This window comes from Pseudopodoces humilis, chromosome 16 (genome assembly GCF_049639895.1).
Source record: "Pseudopodoces humilis isolate 2021_Gansu_Grassland_sample_001 chromosome 16, ASM4963989v1, whole genome shotgun sequence".
NCBI lineage: Eukaryota > Metazoa > Chordata > Aves > Passeriformes > Paridae > Pseudopodoces > Pseudopodoces humilis.
In genome coordinates, this window is record NC_142215.1 from 5,975,372 (window position 1) to 5,999,241 (window position 23,870).

The 23,870-nt window shown below is 46.2% G+C and overlaps 1 protein-coding gene across 2 annotated transcripts; it reads left to right on the forward strand.

Moving 5' to 3' along the window:
• The first annotated feature begins 752 nt into the window (after positions 1 to 752).
• Positions 753 to 17,184, forward strand: FAM174B (family with sequence similarity 174 member B). Of its 2 annotated transcripts, none has more exons than XM_088063345.1 (3): positions 753 to 1,027; positions 8,007 to 8,138; positions 13,344 to 17,184. In XM_088063345.1, the coding sequence occupies exons 1-3, from the start codon at positions 753 to 755 to the stop codon at positions 13,345 to 13,347; spliced, it is 411 nt and encodes a 136-aa protein (XP_087919471.1). In that variant the 3' UTR covers positions 13,348 to 17,184. The 2 variants fall into 2 exon arrangements, with proteins under 2 accessions (XP_087919471.1, XP_087919470.1); XM_088063344.1 differs by having other exon boundaries at positions 13,959 to 17,184.
• Positions 17,185 to 23,870: the final 6,686 nt, after the last annotated feature.

Consider the following 23,870-nt stretch of genomic DNA (forward strand, 5'->3'; position numbering starts at 1 on the left):
CTGGGCCACGCTGACCCAGCAGCTCGGGACGTCTGTGCCCTGTTTGATGGCAGTGTGAACCCTGGGATTGTTTTGCAGCTGGGCCGATGTTGGGTGTTCTAATTAAAAGTGGCCACAGAGTTACAGAAACAGGGAATTTTGTGGATGGGACGCACTATGATGATGGAAGTCCAACAGGCTCTGCACAGGAGACTCCAGCCGTCCCACCTGTGCCTGAGACTGTTGTCCAAATACATCTTGAGCTCTGTCAGGCTCGGTGCTGTGACCGCTTTAACCTTTTCCCAGTTTCCATCCTAAGCCTCCCCTGTCCCAGCTCCAGCGGCTCCCTCGGGTGACACAGAGCCGAGATCGGAGCTGCCCCTCCCGAGGAAGGTGCGGCCGCGGTGAGCTCTGCCTCACTCTCCTCTAGGCTGAAAAACCGAGTGCCTCAGCCGTTCCTTCTATGGCCCCTCCAGACCCTTCCCCACCATCGCAGCCCCCTTGCATCCTCTAATAAGAGCTGTTCGTGCTGAGCGAGGGAGCCGGCCCCGGCAGCAGCGGGTCCCGAGGCACTGGGGAGGCCGCGGGCAGCTCCGGGAGAGGAGGCCCCGGCCCCGGCCCCTGCCCCGGTCCCGGCCGTGCCCGGCCGCGGGGCCCCGGCGGCGGGAGGCGGTGCCTCTCTCTCGGGGGGCGGGGGCCGGGCCGGCCCGGCCGGCGCTGCCTTCCGGGGCTCGGCGCGGCGCGGCTGGAGCCGGGGCACCGCAGCGGGCAGGATGCGCCCCGCCGCCGCCCCGCTGCCGCTGCTGGCGGCCTCGCTGCTGCTGCCGCTGCTGCTGCCCGCCGCGCCCGCCGCCCGCGGCAGCCCGGAGCCGGCGGGGGGCAACGGCAGCCGCCCGCCCGCCGCGCCGGGCCCCGGCAACCACAGCGGGGCCCGGCTCAGCCCCGTGCCCGCGATGCTCCGCGACCTCTCCGCGCTCAAAGCCGCCGTCATCGGAGCCTGCGCGCTCACGGCCGCGCTCATCGGCTGCCTCCTGCTCCGCGTCTTCAGGTGGGGACCGCCCGCGGCAGCCGGGCCCGGCGGGGCAGGGGGGACACCCGCCATCGGGGGCTCCGGCCGAAGGGCCGGAAGCGGGGAAGCCTCTCCTGTTTTATTATTTATATATATAAGCCGTATCTTTCATATAATTATATATTATATAACCTGCTAATGATGTGCTCGAAGCCCGGCCTCAAGCGCGGCGTGTGTGGCTGGCCCAGCAGCCCCCGGGGAGCCGTGCGGGGCTGCCGGCCTGGCAAGCCCGCGCCTTCCTCCTTTCTCGCAGGAACTCGGGGCAGGAGCTGGGCTCCAAGTGGGATTTTCCAGCCTGGGTACACTCGCTGCGTGGGGCCACGGTGGGCGTTGGGGGCTGGAGTGTGGAACGCGTGAGACTCCCTTGGAACACCTGGAATAGGTGGGGTTGGTGGCGGCGGGGGGCGCTGGGATGGGTGCCCAAGGAGCCGTGGGCTGCCTGGACATGGAGATGCTCCAAGCCCAGCCGGAGATCCGGGCCCAGATGCCGAAGTGTCACAGCTCGGTGTCCGACCGCTGGGCAGGGACAGCCGGAAAGAGACGGGAACAGCTGGCGCTCGGCGGCGCTCGGAGGCGAAGCCGTGGCTCAGGTGACAGAAGCGGCTAAACAAGTGGAGTTGCCAAATTCTTCCTTGTTCTGTCTTCAGGCAGCTCCTTTGTGCATGGCTGAATGTTCTGCTTCTCCTACTTTAATTCCATCTGGGAAGGGCAGCGTTCACGATGGTAGTATTCCAAAGTGTGGTCTATAAACCGAAATGATCAGGCCTGATGCTTTCTGAAGAAATTGACATTTAACTGTATTCTACTTAAGTGTGTGCAGCAGCTGGCAAAGGCAATGCAAATAAACGTGCTCATAAAGTGATACGGTTTGGGAGAGCCCAATAAAGTGTTGAAGAGTTTTCGGTTTTTTTTTTTAATCGATATGTCTGCTTTGCAGCTGTACAGAGTTGTCATGGACAAACAGAAGAATTGGTAGAGGTTATATGAGCTAGAATTAGGACGTCTATAACTAAGGCTTTTCATTCTGCACTAAGTTTCTACTCCTAGCGCTGTGTGATCTTGGAGAGTTTATTTTCTTTGCCACAGTTTCTTCTGAGCATAAAGCATAGAATAGCATTAAAGTATGATATCTTGTGTCAAGGAGACCCGGCTGAATATTGGTAGCCAACGAAGTCAAACTGATAACCTTTAAAGGCCTTCCCTATACCATTATCAGCAAAAACAGGTCCAAGTTAAAGTCACCTTGGGAAAGATGGATTTATTCTTCCATGTCAAAGTCGTCATTATACAGCTGATCAGAGTTAATGCAGCATTAAGGATGCATTAAAATAAACACCCTCTGAGATGTCTTGTATATCTTTGGTAGAACCTGCTGGAGAATGGGAAAATTAAGCTGTTGGCTTCTGAGTATGTTTCTTTATCTGACAGAGCACTTATTTGTAAACAGTTATCCCAGCTGCAAACGAGACAAGAATACCAACAGGTATGTTTGTACAGCGTCACACTTGTAGCTGACAACACAGATCAGTGGAGATTCTGTTGCAGAAGAGATAAGGGATTTACCCTCAATAAATGTAAAGCTTTTCTCCATCAGAATACAAGCTTTGTATTCTTACTTAGTCAAAAACATTGTGATTATTTTTCTGAAGAGTCATGGATTCCTATTAAAGAGATTTTGCTGAAATCCAATCCTTGATTAAACTTTCACTGTGAAATTGTTCTGTGTTGCTGGAAGTAAATTATCCTTTTATATGGGTTGTAGAGATTAAATAAACCAGTGATTGGCCAGATACTCATCACAGGTGTCAGATTAATATTTTATACATTTTATATACATCTCATTTTTACATATTTTTCTGTTGATATTATTTTCCTTTTTTGTTTGAGTAGGAATAGATGTATTTCTCTAGCTTTCAGCTCAGCTCTTAAGGCAGCACTCAGAGATTCCTCTTAATTCCTTTTTGGAAATGTTATGCTATGAATTCAACTGATGGTCGTGTGGTTCAGAATGTGGTGTCACCCAAAGTGGTCTGAATTCCCTTTCCCTCTATGGCTGCTGGGGTTTATGAAGGTCAGCCAAGACTTGGCTATTTGTCTGCATGTGGCAAGGTCTATTTTGCTGTAGTATTTATTTATTTATTCCTTTTTGCTCAGTCCTGGTTTTGCTTTCATTCCTACACCAGTGGGCTCTGCGTACTCCCAACCCAAAACCATTTCCACAGCAAACCAAATTCCATGTTATTCTCAAATAGTTGGGTAGTTTGCATTACCAAGAAACACAGTGTCTTGCAACAGATTGTGTGTGGCTAAACTCACTCTTTGATCTGTATTTTGGATTTTGCCTTTTTACCTCCGTGTTCTGCCCCGTTTCTCTCCCCTGGTGCAGCTCGGTTCATTCCATTGCAATGCAATTCTTGGGATCAGCTCACAGGAAACACAATTTTTCAGATGTGGCCAACTGTGCTGGTAGACCGTGTGCCTTTTAGGGAAACCTGATCAGTTACTTTTGCTCCACTGGGCTAGCCGAGAGCAACCCAAAGCTTTAGTTGCAGTAAACTCTGCTCTGTAAGTGTTCACATAATTTCTTGACCTGCCCTGGAACAAACAGAATGCAGGATGGAAAAGCTGTTGTATATCCAGATTTTTAGAGAAAAGCTATTTGCTTATTTTGCATCTCATTGCTTTGTTATTTTCCTTCTTGTTCACTTTTGATTTCTTCCTCAAGTACCACTTTAAGCTTAGTTTTCCAGTAATAGCAAAAGTGGTATAAATGAGATTGAAGAGAGAGTTTCAAGCATATGATCATAAGAGACAAGACCCTTTGTTCTATGAGCTGGACAGTTGCTCCAGGCCATCCAAAGCTTAACCCCAGAGAGTTTTACTGATTTAAAATTAATTGTATTATAACCAGTTACGGTACTCCAGTAAAGACAAGGCTTCTGCCAGCAACAGGAAAGAAAAACTTAGATTAAATTATGTTAAATGGAGAATTAAAAAAAAATCAACCAAACATCCAACCCCAAAACATATATCTGTGACCTATATTGAAATCCATGGGCAGGCAGCAGCATTGATCATGGAATCATAGAATCACAGTTAGGGCTGGAAGGGACCCCAGAGATAATTTCAACTCCTCTGTGTGGGCAGGGACACTTTCCACTAGACCAGGTTGCTCCAAGCCCCACCCAACCTGGACTTGAACACTTCCAGAAATGGGGCAGCCAAAGATTTTCTTGGCAGCCTGTGCCAGGGGCTCACTACCACCCTCACAGTAAAGAATTTCTTCCTAATATCTAATTTAAACTTGCTGTCTTTTAGTTGGAAACCACTCCTCCTTGTCCTGTCACTACGTCCCCATCTCCAGAAAACAAGGGTTTGGCTTAGTGCTTCTACTTTGTTGTATACAGCACCATCCAGAGAACAGAGATACCCAGAGAGATCAACATAAATGTTGCTGATCTAATTCATCAGCTGGTGGGAAGCCTGGAGTTTCCTGAGGTTTATAGTTCCATAATTTTTTTTTTTTTTAATTTTTAACTGCTAGGGAGTCCATTAACAGGAAATAAACCAGTCCTAATTCCATTCCGGATATAACATCGCTGCAGTTCTAGGAGGGACTGGCTTAATCACATTTCCAGTAAGTGCTCTACTTAGAAGGGATAAGGGTTTTTTTGAGTGAGGGTTTGTTGGTTTTTTTTCTTTCCAGGGGATGGTCCCCTCGCTCTTCATCTTAGCAGGAGGTAAGAAATGCGGAGACCTCTCTCTCTGGGTCAGGAAAAGAATAATCTGTGAATGTCAGGGTTGTGGACTAAAATAGATTAGAGGCGTAAATAATACAATGAACCAGTGAGTTGATTCGAGCACTTACCCCACCGCATGATGCCTCAGAAAGGAGGATGAAGTGCTGCATATGACTGGTGCTTGATCAAAATAGCCCCCGGTCAAAGTACAGACACAAAGTCAGCGTTCTGCTCTCTGTGTATTGTCCTTCCCTGTGGTCTGGAGAGGGATGTGCATCTGATTTCGGGTGGACCAGGCAGACCCTGATGTGGTGTGTGGTGCCTCAGCATTGGGTCTGTAGGATGAGGTTAATGTCCCTGCCCCCGTTTAACCTGGGTTTTCTTTCCTCATAATTCTGGGCAAGACCTGTAGCATTCCTTCCTAATTACAGGGACTGGCTCAATCAGCAGAAGCAACAGGATTTTTTAAAGTGGACGACGGTTTTCTGTGCTAAACTACCCAGAACCACTTCTACCCTGGCTAAACCACTTGGGGGGTGCATTGTCATTGTGCAAGGGCCAAAATGACCACAGCTTCCAGCATGCTTCTTGTTTGCTTTTAAAAAAACCCCACAAAATGAATGTGGCTGGAAAGGAAAGACTCTGTTTGCCCATGAGGTCTAATGTGTCCTGATCCTGTCCAGGAGGTCTCCAAAGTTCATGGAACATTTGTATTCTGTATCTGCTCCGCTGATACTGCTGCCTGGTCTCACCTGCTGAATAAAGTGCTTTTCCTTTTTGTGCTGTCATTGCTGATGGTTACAGGGATCCCACTGAGGTTCAGGAGTTTTAACGTGAAACAATTTCCTGACAGGCAGCTTTATTCAGTGTGTATGTAGGGAGACTTCCAAGGCTTTCCTGCAAAGTTAGCTTTGGTAATTCTTCTGGTATTTATGAAGCCTGGGGAAGTTGTGCAAATGAACAAATGAGAAAACAGACTGCTACAAAGCAGATTAATGACAAATTAGCTAGATAATCTGGGGTGGAATGGATTGAGAAAGGGGTGGCAGGGAAGGACCTTTTTGCCTTATCAATGGTGAACAACTGGTTGTAGCAGCTTAGCCAAAAACCAGCAGCAAAATGAGTTTCCTCCCTATCTTAGATGAGCACCATCATTAAGTGAGGTTGTGGGGATTAATAGGTCACTGTACAGTGAGTTCTGCTGCAGGTTCTCTTGAAAGTGTAGCCCAAATAGACTAATTAATGGCTGGAGGCAAAAGGATTCTAGTTTCTCATTTCTAAAAATACCTGTTCTGCAGTAATTTCTTCAACCACTCCATTAATGGTTTTAAGATGAACTCTGTTGAATAAGTTACACTTTCTAATGGAGGGAATGAAGGAGGAGGGGATCTCAGTAAAGTGGTCCTGATACTTGGGTAGGATCTTAAATGGAACCCATGGAAATCCCCTGTAGCCTGGATGTGAGTGCAGAGTGGTAAGACTGGACTTGCTTAGTTCTGACAGGTTAGTCTTGGTCTGTGTTTAGGCTTCCCAGGATGAGTAAATTTTTTTTGTAAGAACAATGCTTTAGTTGCAAGAGGAGACCTCCCTTCATCACTTTGCTGCCAATTTTGAGCAGGGAAGCAGAGTAACAGAGAAGTGGTTTCAAAATGATTTTCAAGTGTTTGGGTTAAGAGTCCTACTGTACTGGATATAAAATTGCTTGCTTCAACAACAGCAGTAAAAGAACAAACCACCCCGTGCTCTGCATGACACAGCAGCACAGATAGCTCTAAAGATTAGACGAGGAGGTGACTTCTTCCTCACTCCTGAAGCAACCTCAGCCTTCAGAACAGGGAGGAAATGCAAACTGCTTCATCCCAAGGGCTGGGACCTGTTTGTTCAGCCTTGGACTACTGCCCAAAAGCAGTGCTTGGCAGAGGTACTGAGATTTCCATGTCAGAGCTGGTCACTGATTTAAATTTCTTTAAGCTTGGAAGGTACCACTGTGGTGGAGATGCACACTCAGGGCTGGAGTCCCAGTGTCTCTGCAGTGCTCACACCCCAGTTCCTGTTGCTGTTTAAAGACTTCTTGAGGCAAAAGTTGTGCTTCTGAATCTGGCATACCTCGCATGACATGCCAGGGTAAGGCTTCTTGAGAGTGAAAGAGCACTTGGGGCATGCTGACTGCTCAGAACACTAGCTGTGATTACCAAAAATCTGCTGGGCTGCTTGCTGCTGCCTGCACCAACTCCCTTGTCATGCTTGGCAGATAGCAGTTTTGTTTGCTAAAAGGTGTAGGGGAAAGTTCTGTATTTTGTTAGCCAAAACAATCCACTTTTCTCCCCGAAGGCTGGCTGAGTACACATCAACATGTTCTTGAATGTATAATCACAAAAATGCATTCATGCATGAGCAGTTTGACCTTCCTAGTATGCATGAAAACAATAGGTGAAATAAAAAAAAAACCAATGGAATTCAAGCTAGAGGCAGAGAATAAGTTGAAAGGCCACACACCAAGTGTTTATTAATTTAAGTGAAAGTAAGTGTTAGAAAATAGATCTCTCAAAACCATGAGATGTGCAGGTGTGTGAGCATCTCCATTTCCAAAGGAAAGTAAGGCTGGCATCTGTGGGAGGAGAAGTGGTAGGTACAGTTAGCTTTGAACGATGGTTGATTATTTTTCATAGCACTTGCACAGATGGAGCCTAAAACTGCTTCAGATGAGACTCAAGGTTGTTGCTGTGGGAGTCCTGAGCTTGGCCTGACTGCAAGGAAAGCAAGCAGGCTGTTTGTACCCAGACAGCATCACCTCCTTGTTCCTAATCCTGCCTAGAACATTCCCATGGCTCAGCAGGGCTTAACCTGTGCTTTCTCATCTGAACATGTTCACTAAGCCACTGGCTGCTTCAGCTGATTAAGCCCATGTCTCACTTATTGAGTGTGGCAGCAGGAGCACGTGGTGGCCGCGGCGTTCGTGTGCCTGGCCTGGGTGCCAGAGCATCTCTGGTTTGTCAGCAGTGGAAAGACTGACGTTCTGGATTGCAGCTGATGAGAAACTGCTCCACACACAGGCACAAACAGTGGCCTTGGAAAGGCAGCAGGAGGGGACAGAGGCTGGTTCTGCAGTGTTCCTCTTAGGGGGGTCAGAATCCAACAGAGTCAGAGCTGGTGGGAGCAGCTTCAGCCTCTCCAAGGAATACTCCATAAAGGCAATCTTTCCCACCTCTGTGTTTCAGGTCTGGCAAGAGGATTAAGAAGACCAGGAAGTACGACATAATCACCACCCCAGCCGAGCGGGTAGAAATGGCTCCTCTGAACGAAGAAGACGATGAGGACGAAGACTCAACAGTGTTTGATGTGAAATACAGGTATTACTGCCATCCATCCAGTTAGACTTGCTCACTGAGCTCTTGCTAGTGAAGACAGCTCTTTTATTTCTCTGCTGGGCTAACTTGGCAGGGATGAGGCAGTCACGGTCTCTCTTTGCCCAAGTATTATCCCTTTCCTTTACGCTCCTCGGCCTGTTCCCAGCACACATGGCTCTGCCCTCCCCTGCTCCTGCAATAACCCTGGCACTACCCCGGGCTGTCTGCACTCCTCTTTCCCCTGCAGAGCAGCACAACGGGATACATGTGTCCCAGATAGCTGACAGGGTTTGACAGACTGAACTTCCCCTCTCAGGCAGCTGCTGGCAGTCGTTCCTGTGTGCTCACACTGGATGGAGGGCTGTGGATCAAGGGTCGTGGATCCAGGGCTGCTTTCCCAGGCACTGCTGTTGCTGTGAGCCTGGGAGGGAAATCAGAATGAATCTCCACAAGATTTGTACTGGAGTTCTCCTGTGTTGGTCTGTGACACGGAGAGGACTGTGGGCCCTCACTGGTACTGTTAGCAGTTATCCCTTAGCAACAAACTTTCCTTAAATATGTTTGTGTTTTTGAGATGGAAGTGGTGTGACAACCCAGAACTTCTGCTGCCTATTCCGGGCCTGAAGATTTATGGCAACAACTCAGCGCATAAAGATGCTGCTTGTTGATTTATGGCATCAGAGTATCTGCAATCTCTTATTTTTATTTGCATCAAGCCATGTACACTATTCAAGTTCTAATCCAAATAAGGCCTACTCTAAAATCTGTCCTACTTTGGCTGAAATAAGCTCTCCTAATTATAAAAATGCAGATCTTGACATCTTCTAACTGGAGATTTTACAGACTTTACTGACATTGCCCATCTCCTAACTTTGGAAAAGGGGGATCACCGCATCTGCTCCAAGCACATGTGTGCCAGTATCTGAACCACACACACCCATATGCTCCACTGGTTGTTTCCCAAATCATTGCATTGGTTCTCTGTTCAAATCAGGAAATAGTTGGGAGCCATGAAACAATGAAGGGTGTGAGTCAAGCCTTTATGTGTAGACAATTAATTCTTGGTTTAGAAGATTCCTATCAGTCCTTACCTGACTTTTGCTGTTCCCTGTAGCTGCCCTGTGTTTGCTCTAATAATTTCAGTTTGTGCAGGTTGTGATTGAGCTTTGTTAAACCCAGAGTGCAGAGATCTGAGTCGCCACGGCTGTTTAAACAGCCACCATGTCCCACCCTTTTCATTTTAACTCCATACTTTCTCTGTGAACTTTTGGAAATGGGATCTGAGGAGTTTTTTCCCCAAAGAGTGAGAGCAGAAGAATCTCAATCATGGCAGTGCTTCAGGACAAGATGTCTAATAGTGAAATAGTGGATGAACAAAGAGAGCTTGCTGGAGAGCATTTGTCTCTTGAGAGCTGTGTTCATGTTATCTGAGTTGCTTCCCTGGAGCAGGAACTCTGCTGCTATCACTGAAGGTACTGGCTCATCCTGGGTTGCTGTTCTTGGCCAACCAGTCCTCTTTCAGCTGTGGGAATTCCTCCCTTCTGCCACAGTGCAATAGCTATTAAATTGCACATTTTCTGCAGTCCTTGCTTTTTCAGGCATACTTCTGTTTAGCTCAGAGTTACTCAGTTTGGAGTGGAAGATCATCTTACAGACAGCCCCTTAGCAGTGGTGATTTTGGGAAAGCTTCTTTGAGGATACATTTGCTGTAAAAAGTGTCAAGCTCTCTGGTTCCTTTGTGCAGCTTGGAGAGTATATCTCAAACTGTTCACAAATCCTGTCTCCAGTAAAGAGACTCCTTTTCAAATTGGAGTTGCTGAGTTTGACCACTGACAACCCCATTAAACTAGTCAGGACATTTTTTTTGGGGTGCTTGTGTTCAAATGGGAAGAGAGGGACAGAGCTGCAGAAAGGGCAGCTCAGACTTGCCCACAGGGAGTTAGGGAACAGACTTCTAACAGGTCTTCTCTTGGGGTATCTGCCCCAGTCCTCCCTTACCCCCCAAGCTGATATTCATGGTGTGGGAGGCTCTGAGCTGGTTTATTTGAGATGCCCTCCTATTGCTGAGAGATCCATGCTGGCTTGCATCTGTATTTGGGGGAGTAATTGAGATTCTGTGCTGTCTCCCCATGTAATGCAAACAGCTCTCTAATTAAAAGGCAGTTGGTGTGGAGCAGCAACAGGGGAGAAGCGACATTTACCTCTCCAATTGGTTCTCGTGCAGTTAATTTTCTTTCCTTTAATGCTTTGTCCTTGTGCAGATTTGTTTCCAGTCTTACATGAGGCATCAAAGAACAGCAGACAGTGTAAATTGGGCTGTTGGAAGAAGGTCGTTGCTATTTTCTTCCGTTTTTTTTCATGAGGCTTTAAGGTTTTAGGCTCCCAGTAGGTCCCTCCCTGGCTTCCCTTGGGCAGTGGAGCAACAAGAAATAACCACCTTCCTCCAGTAAGGCAGACTAATGAGACCACTTCAAAATCTTACCCAAACACAGTCCTTTCTGTGGATGCAAAAGCCATCCACTGCTGCCTCTGCTGAATGTGTGCTGGATCAGATCTCCTTTTTCCAACCTCATTCCAGTAGCAGGGAAGCAGCTCTGTCAATGGCCTCTAATCCTGCAGGCACAATTTCTGTGTGAAAAGAGGTGGAAAGTATAAAACAAAGATTGTCACAGATTAAAAGTGCCAGATCACTTGGACATTGACACCTCCTTAAAAAGCTTAATGGAAACCACTGTTTTAATATGTGTGGTTTTTTTGTGTATTTGCTCTGATATTGAGAGAGGCATTTGGATAAAAAGTTCAGGAATTGTTCTGAAATTACTATATTATATATTATTTATAATATATATTATATATATGATATTATATATACTATAAAAATATATTTTTATATATATATTATATATTATACACAAAGAAAGCAAATGGAGCAATGGAAAGAGTGTTGTTTCTTGATCACCAAATCTGTGCTGAAGGCCAAAAAGCATTCTTGTCCAGTTGATTCCTGGATCATATGAACTATATTGGTCATCATTTCCCAGATGTCAGAGGTTTTTCCAAGTTTTATGATGGGATTTGCTGCACATCTTCAAAAATGAGTTAGTGGGAAGCTAAATCCCATCCTCCATATGTTTTTCTCATATCACAAATAGATTTTGATTTGAAGATTTCCCTCTCCTCTTTGCTCCTTTGGCACTTTCTTTCAGGAAGGCAAGGGGAATTTGCATGGGTTCTGTGATCTCTTGATGGAGCTAAGCCATTGATTCATCAGGCTTTTGGCACTAAGGGATACTCGAGTAGAGAGCAGTGGAGTAAAGTAGGTTACAGGCAAACATCCCCAGCAAACTGGTGTCCATCCCTCACCACAGAGCACTCTGCTTTTCTGTGTGTAATAAGAGAAAAGAGATTAAAACAGCTGCAAAAAGTACCAGTTTCTGAAAAGGTAAATAAAATTGTTAGCTTGTTAAGCTTATTAACTCTAGCGAAGCTCATTGGGGGATTTCTTGTCAGCTTCAATAGGAAACTGAAAACAAGTTCTGAATAAATTCCATGGTGCCTTGCACATGAAAGGCGTTGAAAGCACTTCAGTAATCTGGGATATCAGCAGTGACTCCTCTCCCTGCTGACTTGCAGCTGTTGGAGGCAGCAAGTTCTGCTCTTGCTTCGCTTGCTGGGCCCAGCTGGGGGAATTTCACAACTGTCCAGGGCGATATGTGCCATGTGCCAGCCCAGAGTGGGGAAAGAAATCAGAATTTAAATGCTAGTCCTGATGTCAGGCTCCTAAATAAATACTGATAAAAAGTTTTTCTTGGGGCAGATTGAAGCCTCTGTCCTTCCTGTCGGCTGAGTAAAATTCCTCAGTTTGTTTTCCCTATGGATTGTCATTTATCCTCTAACAGCAGCAGCACCAGCAGAACGCAGAAGTGGTTTAGGAATGCATCTTCCAAAGTGCTCTTGAAAGGAGAAAGATTTATGTGTAAGGAGCAGTGGTAGGCTAAGGGAACAGGACAGGAATATTTATTCAACCGTTGTGGGTCTAAAGGTCTTTTGAGAGCTTGCAGGATGTTTTAAAGGAAACATGTAAGGGCTGGATTCTGGATTCATCCCTTTTTCAGGCACTGATAGCATGGAACTGTAGAGAAACATCTTCAGCACAGTTGCAGGGCTCAGCCTTTGATGTACTCGAGTCTTGGGAGTCTCTGTAAAATAAGGGTTACGCTATTGGTGCCTTCTCTAGGACTACATCCTTTCCAGATCCTGACTGCATGCAGCTCTGAATGGAGCATGGAATTGTTCTGTTTGTTACTGCGAGGTGTTCATTCTCAAGGGACCAGCTCTAATGGATTTTTTTCTTGCAGTGAAAGCTGCAGGCAATTCTGGATGATGCCAGGTGAATTGTACTGGGGTTTATAGCAACTTATTTTTTTTCCCCAGCAGGCAGCAGTGACAAGTTGTGTGTAAATGGAGGGGTATCATTTATCCTCATCTGAAGGGGGTGCAAATCACCAACACAGGCAGCAGCTCACTATAAATACAACAAATTGCTGAAGCTTTGGTGCTGCTGTTAAGGATTTCCCATAGGCCCACAGCAGGGGAGAAAAAGAGATAGTCAAGAAGCAATTTTTACTGGGTTTTGAAGGCCAGTTCTTTCCTGATGCTACTGTGACAGTTGTTGCAGAGCACACTATGTTCTGCTGCTCTTGCAGTCCTATGGGAAGGCTCTTACCTTCCTGGAGTGTAACAAGTTCCTGTTAAGATTTTTTTTGAACCCTGAAGCATTTAAGGCAGTAGGGCATCAGAAGGAGTGTCCATGGCAAGGAGAATGCTCCATGTGTGTTGGTGGGTAAGGGGTGCACTGGTGTGTAAAAGCTGTGAGGTGCAGGATGTGGTTTCATGTGTCTCCCTGTGCACATTCACTTCTTTGCTCTGCACAGTGACAGGATCTTCCAGCATCTGGCCTTTCTCTCATCTAACTCTGCTTTTGTCTTCCCTTGGTATCTTTCCTCCTGGCATAGCACTAACATCCCATCACTGTCACCAGACACACAAACTGCTGGAGGGGACTGCTGGTAATCCCAGTGAATGATGCTGCCTTTTCCTTTGTGGCCATTAGGATTGTTTTTTCCATTTTGCACGTGGGTTCTCATCTCTGCCTGTGAGTAATTTTAATTGCAAATCTCCAGCTGCTCTAATTCTTCTGCTTTCCAGGTAAAGCAGCTCCGTGGAGCATCGGTGCCCTGCAAGACGTCATTCTGCTGTCGAGGGACCTGCTGAACCCATAACTGTGAAAGGGGAGGCTTTCATCTCTGCAGCATTACAACCAAACCAAGCCTCACCTCCTCCAGGTGCTGTTTGTACAGCAGGCTGTGGATCTTCTGACTAGAACAGCACCATTTGGTTCCCTGGTGTCCCAACTCCTGTGTTGGAATGACCAGAGTTCCTCTTTGCTCTCGCTTTAGGAGGGCTGCAGTGTCACCAAAGCATGACAAGGTGCAGCTCCTTTTCTTCTACATACGTTTTGCAGAAGGAGGAAGACAAGGAAGATTAAACTAAGCTGCCCCAAGGAACTTATTTTCTAAAATCCTAATTCCACACTTCTGTTACTGTTAAACTTCGGTCATTGTTGAACGGATCATGTGTTTAAAAAAAAAAATCAAGAAGTATTTTTGGGCCTTACGGAGGTGACTTAAGATGGTAAAAATGTAAGCCATGCTGAAATGCCACGCTATGTTTGGTGTAGGGATTTGGGTAGGAAGGGGTTGGGAGGTTGACTCATGTAGGAAATTTTCTTGACTTGCTACTGATTTTTTTTTTTTAAACAAGAATTGCACTAAGTTTTCATGATGACACTCTCATTGTCCCAAGGAGCTCTGATCAGATCAGCTTCAGTAAGTGAGACCACAGGGAAATAGGAAGAATCAGGCATACTCTAAACTACAATCTTGGATTAAAGAAGATATATTTTTGTAATTTTCTGCCCTTCCACTGGAGTAAAACCAGTGTTTTGTACTGTCCTGTGCTGACTGTAACTTGTCTACAATTCATTACCTTTTTCTAAGCAAAGTAAGTCTTCATGTGGAATGATTGGATTGCAGAGAGAACATGTTATATTTTTCATGGAATCTTCATGTAAGTGATGTTATTCTCTGTCAAACTGGAAGTTTTCCCTTACTACCTGCTTGACAAAGCTCATTTAACTCAAGGATGCATTTTTAGCCATTGCTCCCTGCTGTACTTTGTGCTGCAGAGGTCAGAGCTGTGGGATGACACTGTGGGAATTAGATTGCTGCATCTGGAAAGGTCGGGTTTGGGAGACCACAGGCATCCAGGCATTCCAGGCCAGCGGTAGAAAGGGCAAACCTAACTGGGTTAGTTTCTTTATTTGTGGTTTTCCTTTAGAGTAACCACAGATGAAGTTCAGACTTTACTGTTTACTGCACTCCTTAACACCTTCTATTTTGGGTTTTTAAGCTGGCTGGAACCTTGCTTTTCTTGGGGAACACGTCTTTTCCCATTGTTTTAGGATTGTCCCACTGTTTGCTTGAACCTCTCCCAGCCTTGCAGTTGCAATCCCTCAAGGAGACTGCAGTTTCTGGCAAAGCACCAGCTTTGCAACAGGCTGCCACTTTTGGGATTTTTTTTTTTTTTTTAAAGCCCTGTTGAGATTTGAGGCTTGTTGAGAAACCAAACTTCTTTGTTGTGATACCATGACCTGTGCCAGTTCTGTGTGATTCCCCTTGGCCCTTCAGTCAGTAAAAGGAGGTGAAGGGGAATTTTGTTTCCTTTCCAGCAGCCTTGTGCATTCATCCCAGCAGCTGCCATACCACAGCTTGCTTTCCCTAGCCGTGACTCAGCAAAGGCTTTGCAGACAGCCAACTCAGCCTGGATGGAAAAATCCCAAAGCAGACTGTTGTGTTAATATTAGTCATCAAGGCAATATAAAATGCTCTGTTATTTTCATTCATGGAATAGTTTGAGTCATTCTGTGCCACTGTTACCAAGCAATATTTGACATGTCAGCTGCGAGGTGAAGATGTGCTGGGCAGGTTGTTCTGGCTGGTAGGAGCCACAGGGAGCAGAGAGTGGAACAGTGCTGCAGGTTGAGGTGAGGTCTGGAGCTCTTTGCCCAGCTCAGTAAAACAGGTTTCAGGCTTGTCTTAGTTTAGGGACACCTAAACCCCAGGACAAGGCTCTAGCCTGGATGCTCCAGAAGGAAATACTGAGTTTCTTCAGGGCTGCAAGACTTTGAAGGCTGGGAATTGAACTTCCTGAGCAGCCCAAGCCCTTTTGAAGTCAGAGAAGTGGCCATGCTGAGTGGAGGGAGGGAGGTTGAAAGCTTCTGTTGGCATTTGTGGAAGGAGGGGACGGGATGAGGTGGCTGCCCTGTCTGTGCAGGCACCATGGCAACGTGCTCATGCCCACTCTCCTGCCACGCTCATTAAACTGAGCATCAGGCACTCTTAGAGTGGGGGACAGGAAATGAAACCATCTCTTTACACAAAAGAAAGGCAAGACCAAGTTACGTAGGAGAGAGATGAGAAGAAATGATGCATGAAGGGCACTTCTCCCTTCTGAGGGCAAGTTGGTTCCTAAGTCAGGTTTTCCAGCAGCTTCAGGTCATTTGCTGAGTTAGGCTGGCAAAGGCCCTCTGCTCCCCTTGCTTGTAGCTTAAAAAAAAACAACAAACCACTATTTTCACAACATGGCCAAATCTCAATGGTGGACAGGGACCAGATATTTAAGATGTTGAAGATGGAGGTGCTCAGTGGCAGCTGGGATTTCCTGGCTCCTCGGGGAAGTCCCAAACTGTGTGCCATAAGCTAAAAAGTGCTTATAGAGAAGCAGCATCTGCTTGGTGGAAGTAAAAGGTCAACCTGACCAGTTGCTCACGGTCATGAAAATAATCCAAATGCTCTGTCTGATATTCAGTTGCTGTTGCAAATGTGAGGCAGTGTTTACCTCTACAAAACTTGCTGTATGTGATTTAAAATGTCTGGTTAAATATTCTATAGCTATATTTAGTTAAGATTTTAAGAGCACTTGACGTGACTCATCTAATAGTATATATATATGAATATTTTTTTAATTGTAGAAATCAGTTTAAAACATAGTTTTAATAATTGGAACTGTTTGGTTCAGGTAGTTCTAGGAGTTCATCAGAGAAGAAATAGCCATTAACCACTACATGAGTTTTTAACCTTAATGTTCTGTGTATCTCACACTGCAGATTTAATCTGATTGTGACTGTAACGTGTCTTAGTATCTGCTGCTATTTTGTGTTGCATAGTCAAACTTGCTTTGTTGAAGAGCATTTTAAAAGGCATATTTTTTTGTTACAGAAAATGAAAACAGAAATGTTATTACAGCTGTCTGCCTGTAGCTCACTTACTGCTTACAGAATCCACCAACTCCTGGCTGAGGCAGAGTATGTGAGTCAGAGGCTTTTCCCTTTGTGCATGTGGAGGAAGAACCCTGCACAGAATTGCAGCTGCTTTGCTCCAGCCACAGCCCTGTCACCAGAGATTACACTTGAGAAGCCAGAAATCAGTGTGCCATGCTTACCTGCAGAACTAAGTACACAGATACGCTTTGTGTTTGCATTTTCCCCCCCTTTTATTCCCTGGAAGCTGCAGAGATGACTGCAAACACTTGTTCAGCACACGATGTGATCCCCTAGTGTTTATCTTAAGGCCAAACTTACTTGTAGGAGTCTACAGGCACTAATGAAGCTTAGACATAGACACTAATCAACTAAAACACTTTGTTTATAACTGTTTCCTCTAATTCCATCTACAGGGTATAATCTCTGCAGGGTGGTGGGCCGTGGTTTTTGTTAAAGCTTTTTCCTTGTTAGATGAGTTTCTGTTGCTGCAGTTTGTGTGTGAGGAGTTAGCAGGATCATGTGTTCAGTTTTGTGCAATTGCTTTGAAGTTTTTTTAAAAGAATTTGTCATCATGACCAAAGCTTTTTTTAAGGAAAAATTGGTTGTGTTTGAATGGACTTCACCTGTTTCAGTAGAAACTGCCATCATTAAACATGTCAAAATCCCTGTAGTGTGTGTTATATTTAAAGCAGAAATGGGAAAGGGGTGTTGCTTTTTGGGATGAGGTGGATGTCAGAGCACTTGTGTGCTCCATTATTAGAGGGTTGCATGTCCCCTTGTCCTGTGACTCTGAATCAGAGCCTGACAAGGGGGAAAACTGTTTTTAGCAGCATGGTGGAGGAATATGTTTAATCATACAAGGTCCCCATCAACCATCAGGAAGATGAGCTTACTTCTGGGATCAAAAGGCAAAATCCTTTGCAATAGGGAAGGGATCTCAGTGTCTCTGACTGTAGGACTGTGTTTGGTACCTCAGAGCCCACAAACTGCAGCCCTGTTGTCCCAGACTGAGCACCCCTGGGCCAAGCCCTTTCCCCTCCCTGGGGTGGCCAGGTCACACCACAGCTGTTTAACACTTCCTTCCCCTCCAGACTTGCTTGTTGAAGTTGCCCATCTCTGAAGCAATTTTGCCTTGTGGCTTTCAGGGCATGGCAAGATGCTGAAGTGCTGGAGGTAAGGATCAGGGCAGTCTGAGGCCACTTATTCCACTCTTTCAGCAGTTCTCAGAGGACTGTTTTCCTCCTGGATATGGAGAGCAGACACTCCTGGGCTCTGGAGCAGCTGCAGGACAGACTGGTCCAGCACCCTGTGTATGGGGTAGCTCTGCTTCTCTCCTCTGCCATGTGCCACATGATTTCTCTGCCTTGATGTCTTCATCTCTTCAGGAGCAGTCTTAAGAGTAATTCACTGCTGCAGACAAGAGGCAGCTGCTGTCCCACCTCTGCCTTTTGAATTATGTCCTGCCAGCAAAGTGAAGCTCAATCTAATTCAAAATACCCAAGAAAATGCTGTCAGCCTTGAGCTAGCTGTTGAGCAGCTAAGCTGGTTTGTGTAGGAAGCTGTAAGACCCCTCAAGGTAAGCCCTAGCCTAACGCTGGCTAAGCAGGACAGGCTGCTCTTAGCACGGGCTGCAGGAGTGAGGATGTGACAGAACAAAAGGCAGAGGCTGCAATCACTGGTGTACTTACCTTTCTGATGGGGTCTCAAGTGGAAGATGAGCAAATGACCTGTGGAAATTATTACCTAAGTAAGAGCTGAAGAGCTGAGTTTGATGAAGGTGATTGCACCCGAGGCTGTGTGAGGAAAGGGCAAGGCTCAGCTTAGCCCTTCCTGAATTTTGACATGGGGAAGCCCAAAGCTGCAACAAAGATTTTCTCAGGCAAGTCTTAATACATTTTTTTTTCCTAAATGCATCCCATTTAGGGGATGTTTCTGCAGTATCTAGAAGAGTTCTGCATGGGCCAGAATACAACAAAGCTTCCCCTCTCCCGTGGGTGGCTGTTACCACCCTCGTACAAGCTGCTGCTCTTATTAGCGAGTCTGTGTGCGGGAGTGAGGTTAAGTGAACAGAGCTAATTCACATTTATAACCCTGGAAAAGGCGGGGGGGGGGATGGGGGGGTGTGTGTCTTCCTTGTGTCTCAGTGTAAATGATCTTTGGATGCCTTGATACTGATAACTGCAAAATTGTCAGTGACGTGTGGCAAATGCTATCAGAGACAGGAGCTGAGCACTGAGATGATTGGAATCATGCCTGACAACGAGCTCTATTAAGAGTATGAAACAGGAGCAGCTCTAATTGCTGAAGACTGAGTAGTCTGTAACTAGGCTGCACAGAAACATTGTGGATAGTTAATCTCCCTATCAGCTGGCAATTACCAATTTTCAAGAGGCCAGAAGCTCTTCCAGCTCTGGTTTCAAACAGACACCCACTCCAGGTTGGCTCACTTCTCCTGTGGCCGTTTGCTCACAGTGTGTTAGATGAGCCAAATGTATTTCAAAACAGTACTTCTAATTCATGGAAAACAACTCTTCAGCTCAAGAAAGCAGCATGGAAGGCGTGCCCAATGCTTTTAAAGCTAAGAAGCAAAGGGTGTTAAAAATCCAGATGCTGGTTTTGATGGCTTAGGAGGCATAAAGCTGGTTTCTAGGCTTCTCTCTCCATGCTGGTGTCTCCAGCCACCTTGTTCCTACACTTCCCTCCACAGTGGGGGCCCAGCAGCACAGCTTCCTCCAGCTCCATGGGGAGAACCCACTTAGGCTGCATATGGACAAGGAAGGAGAATCCTAATTGCCAGCCTTCAAAGGCTGCCAGCCCTGCCTTGAGAGCACACTCCTATCTCTGCCCAATCCATACTGCCCAGTGATGGAGGGAACACACTGATCTGAGTGTGAAACAAGGACGAGGACTCAGATTCCCTGGCCAGGGTTTCAGCTCTGTCGTGTGCAGATGGGGAACTTGGTTTGAAGGATGAGGAGGGATAAGGATTAGATGACCTACTCCACCACCTCAGCCAGGGCGATTTATTTTAAGGCTTTTCTGTGAAGGGTAACACATCATCAGCTTAAAGCTCATCCTAACTCCTCTGAGCTTCTTGCAGTGGCTCTTTCTAGATAATTTAATTCAATGTATATGTTGTTATTCTGTCCTATCAACAGTCTAGCACCAGATACCTGCCCAGGACTTTTACCAATTCCAGAAGCCAGATGAGCCAGTTTAAACATCTTCTCTGACCTGTGCTGAGAAGCACAGAGCATCCTTGGGGACTCTTCTGCCAAATCTAAATGTCAGTGAAATAACTGTGGCACAATTCCCTCTTACATCCAGATTGGAAAGAGACTCTCTCTGGGCTGTAGGATCACAGAAGCCAACCTCCCCTCCAGATTCACTTGCCCTGCTCACAGTGAATCCTCAGCTGTGAGTTTCAGATGTGCATTTCTTGCCAGGGAACGAGTCTGTTAAAGGGGCCTGTGTTGATGTGGCTGGTCCTCACCATTTCTGCTGCCAGCCCAAAATAACTGCTGCACTGCTGCTGAGCAAAAATAAACTCTTTGTCATCAATTCCTTGAAGCATCACTTCCAAATCCTTTGCCTCCTCCAGCTGTTTCCCCTCCACAGATTTCCAGACTGTCTGTGCCTTGATACAAACATACTTATCTGGAGAGAAGCTCTTCTTTACAGACACATTTCTCTCCCTCTGCCCTCAATTCATGAAAGTTTAAGCTCAGGTCAAGAACATTTGACATTTCCCCACTTCATTTTTGCCTGGCTGTCAGCAGAGTTGTCTCAGTAGCGCCTTCTGGACAGTGTCTGAAATTACCTGGTTCTCTCCATCTCCTTGCAGAAGGACTCATACAGCACAGATCCCAGTGGCACTGAGATGATTCTCAGGTAAATAGAAAAAAAATCCCCAGTCTGTTTAGGCAATGTGTCCTGTTTCCTTTACTGTGTATAACTTGTTTTGGGTCAGACCAGTTCCTCTTGCTGATGGTGCAGCAATGCTTTCAGAGCTCAGCAGTGAATGCAGTGGTCCCTGCCCTTCTTCCCTTCCTGTCCCTTTTGCCATCCAGCTTCCCATGGTATTTCTGCCACCAAATTCCCAGGTTCCTGACTCCCACCTCCCACTGCTGTGCGTTACCTGCGGTACAGGTTAACAACACCCTTGAGGATAAAACTGTGGCAAAGGAGAAATAAATCTCTTTATTTTGGACTAACAAGGCAAAACATTGCTGCAACAACCTACTGATGAGGATGGGTCTTGCTAGAAAGGCAGGGGTTATCCAGAGCAATGCTGAGATCCTCAGGAAATGCCGTTTCCCATGCCTGACTCAGTGGGCAAACACACAGAACTGGGAGATCTTCAATGTCCCTTTCAATCCAAGCCACTCTCTGATTCCGTGATTCAAGGTTCCAATCTGAGCTCCTGTAGTTAAGAGGCAGGAATTTTTAGGTGCTCTTAGCACTCCTGAAGCTTTCTAAGCTTAAATAAAAGAGTGGTCCTGCTCAGGGCGCTCACAGACAGGGCAAGGCTCTTGCTGAAGAGATTCTATTTAATGAGCTGCTCAAATGAAGGACATAACTCTGTCCCCCTGCTCGTACATAATATTTTTAAAATCATGTATTTGCAGTGCATTGTTCATTGCTGTTCAAGGAAACAAATGATTTGCTTTTAATATAATCACTATCAGAAATAAGTTATTCAGCGTTTACTGCTTGGAAGTTAAAAAGGGAATCTGAATTTCTTTTTAGTTCCTTCCTCTTTTTTTATAATAGATATACAAGCTGCAGGGCACACTTTTATGCTCCTGTAGCCAAGATTTTATAGAATTGACTAATAATCTATTTTGCATATTTATAAACACTTTATTATTTATTAATGGTGCATTTCAGGAGTAAATTTATAATCCTGCCATGTGATCTCAGCCTTTTAGAGAAAAATGGTTGCTCGTGTCAAAGAGCTGGAAATTAGAGCTGGCATAACAAAGAAATGGGTGAGAATATCTCATTAGTGTGAGAGCAAACAGGCAGGAGCCTCTGCGAGGATGAACAACGCACACGAGGTGCAAGCACGGAGATGTCAAATGCAGAACACAGCACTCAAGATGTGTCAATTCCTGCTCTGTTTGCTCTAAACCCACAAGAACACAGCACAGCCCTTCAGCCCTGTAAAAGCACAGGCTCAACATACCCAGAGCTCACTCTCCTAGCTGACATTATGGCCATGCCACCTCCAGGCATTTTAAGCTTCAGGATTTTGAAGAGTCCTGATGTCCACCTTGGTGGCTTCAAGCCTGAAGATCAGATACAGGTGACCAATCACCTCACTACTGCTGGAAGTCACAGATCCCTCACTCATTTCCAGTCTGAAATCTGGATGTTTCAGGCATCCCCTCTCCACGCTGAGCATTATCAAACCATTCAGAGAGGGGTGCCAGGAGCAAACAAGCACAAGTACAAATGTAGTTTCTGACACCAGCATTATTTCACTTAAAACACCTTCTGTGTACTCAGAACACGTCCTCCTGAACTACTTTTTCTACCTTACCTGTCTCTGGATGCCTCTGGAGATCTCTCTGGTCAGGTGTGGAGCTCTGCTGGCCTCCAGGAGCTCGTAGCTAACACTTCCCAACCAGATTGTATCGCTTGCAGTGATTGCTCCACTTGTGCCCTTTACCATTTTCTGGTCCTGACCCTTCCTCCCTTCAGTCTCAAGAAGCAACCCAATATCTTCCAAGAGCTGTCCTTTCTAAAGCTTCTCCTCACAGCCCAGTCACTATCCATGAGGCCTGGGTGGAGGAGGAAGCCTGGTGAAGAAGGCACAAGGCTGCAGATCCAAACAGAGCTGGCAGCTTGTGTAAAGACACAGCATTGGGCTGAAAGTTTCTTGGTTATTCAGATTCACCAAATCACATCCCTTTAAGTGCAAGGATGCTGAGGCTGCTCCAATGCTTGGCCTGTGGCACCAAGGCTGTGCTTCTTGGGAAACATCATTTTTGGAACCCCTGTGTCCAGAACTCCATGATACAAAATCCTCCAACAGCTTCAGTGGTGCTGTGTGCTTTTCTTACCCCTAGAAGATGCTTTTTCCTGGCTCCTTCCAGCCATAAAATGAATGACACTTCCTTCCCCAGTGCCAGGGCAGGGTTATTCAGCCATTTAACTGTGTGGCTGGGCTTGGAATTGCCGCATGGCTGGCTGGCTTTCCATCAGGCTGGGCTTGCAGCTCATGCCAACCTGGGCAGCCTGAGCCACAGGAAAGACCTCTCAGAGCTCCATCCTTTAACCAGGGCTTCACAAGTCATCTGGGGCATCACCACCGAGCACAGAGGGCTGCAGAACCTGAAGCTCCCACGACCTCAGGTCAAAAGCCCAGGAACCCCATCTGTCTCTTTTCACTCCAAAGCTGGCAAGCAGGGAGCATGTAGTGAGGTCTCTCTTGGTAAGGGAGAGGTGATTAATGAGTCTGGCTCATAAAAGCTGGGAAGGAGAACTGAGGAGACCTGCCAGGCTCTTCATCAGCAGAACAGGCAGCCGGGCACAAGGTGGGTCTGCTCCTGTCACGGGGAGCTGCTGTGCAATTTGCCCTGTGCCAGAGGCATCAAGGTGCTGCTGCTGCTCTGGGGCAAAAGCCTCTGAAAGGCAATATTTCCTCTGCTCATTTTATTTTATTTTTCTGAAAGGAACTCGGAGCGTTTGGAGTTTTCTTTGATAGGATTTTCAGAGGAAGCAGAGCAAACCGGCTGTGCCTCGCTGTCTGACGGGGAGCAGGTGGGGAAGAACAGAAGTGGAGGGGAGAAGGTGAATGGAGCTGCAGTTTGGCAGATACGAGTGTTGCAACATGTCATTAATGCCATCAAATTGTTCCCTGCACCTCAAATAATGTGAAAAGCATTAATAGCAGCTCCGTTATGTTCCTGTTTTGATGTGCTGCCTAAAAAGGTGAAATCTGAGGAAGGACATGAGGAATGTGGAATTTTAAGCTTCCTTTGGCATTTTGTTTTTGTTCAGGACCTGAAAATACTTCATTTCAGCCTATTAAGGGCTAATAAAAATGTGTGCAAACAGAGGAAACATTTATGGAGCTCACAAATACCAAGTGTTCAGCAGGTGTGGGGTTAGCCAGAGTGGTTTTAGGTGCTGCACTGAGCTTTTGTACACCATGTCTGTTACCATCCCAAAAAAATACGAACTGCTAGGTCAGAGACCAAGAGCCCTTGTTTGGAGCTACCTTCATCTAGCAGAACTGATTCTGCTGGCTTAGAAGCCTTGTTGGGATGGAGGCAGAAGCAGGGAGAACAGCCTGGTTTGAAGGACTGGGGGAAGAATCTGTTCCTGCTGTTGTGGAGGTCAGC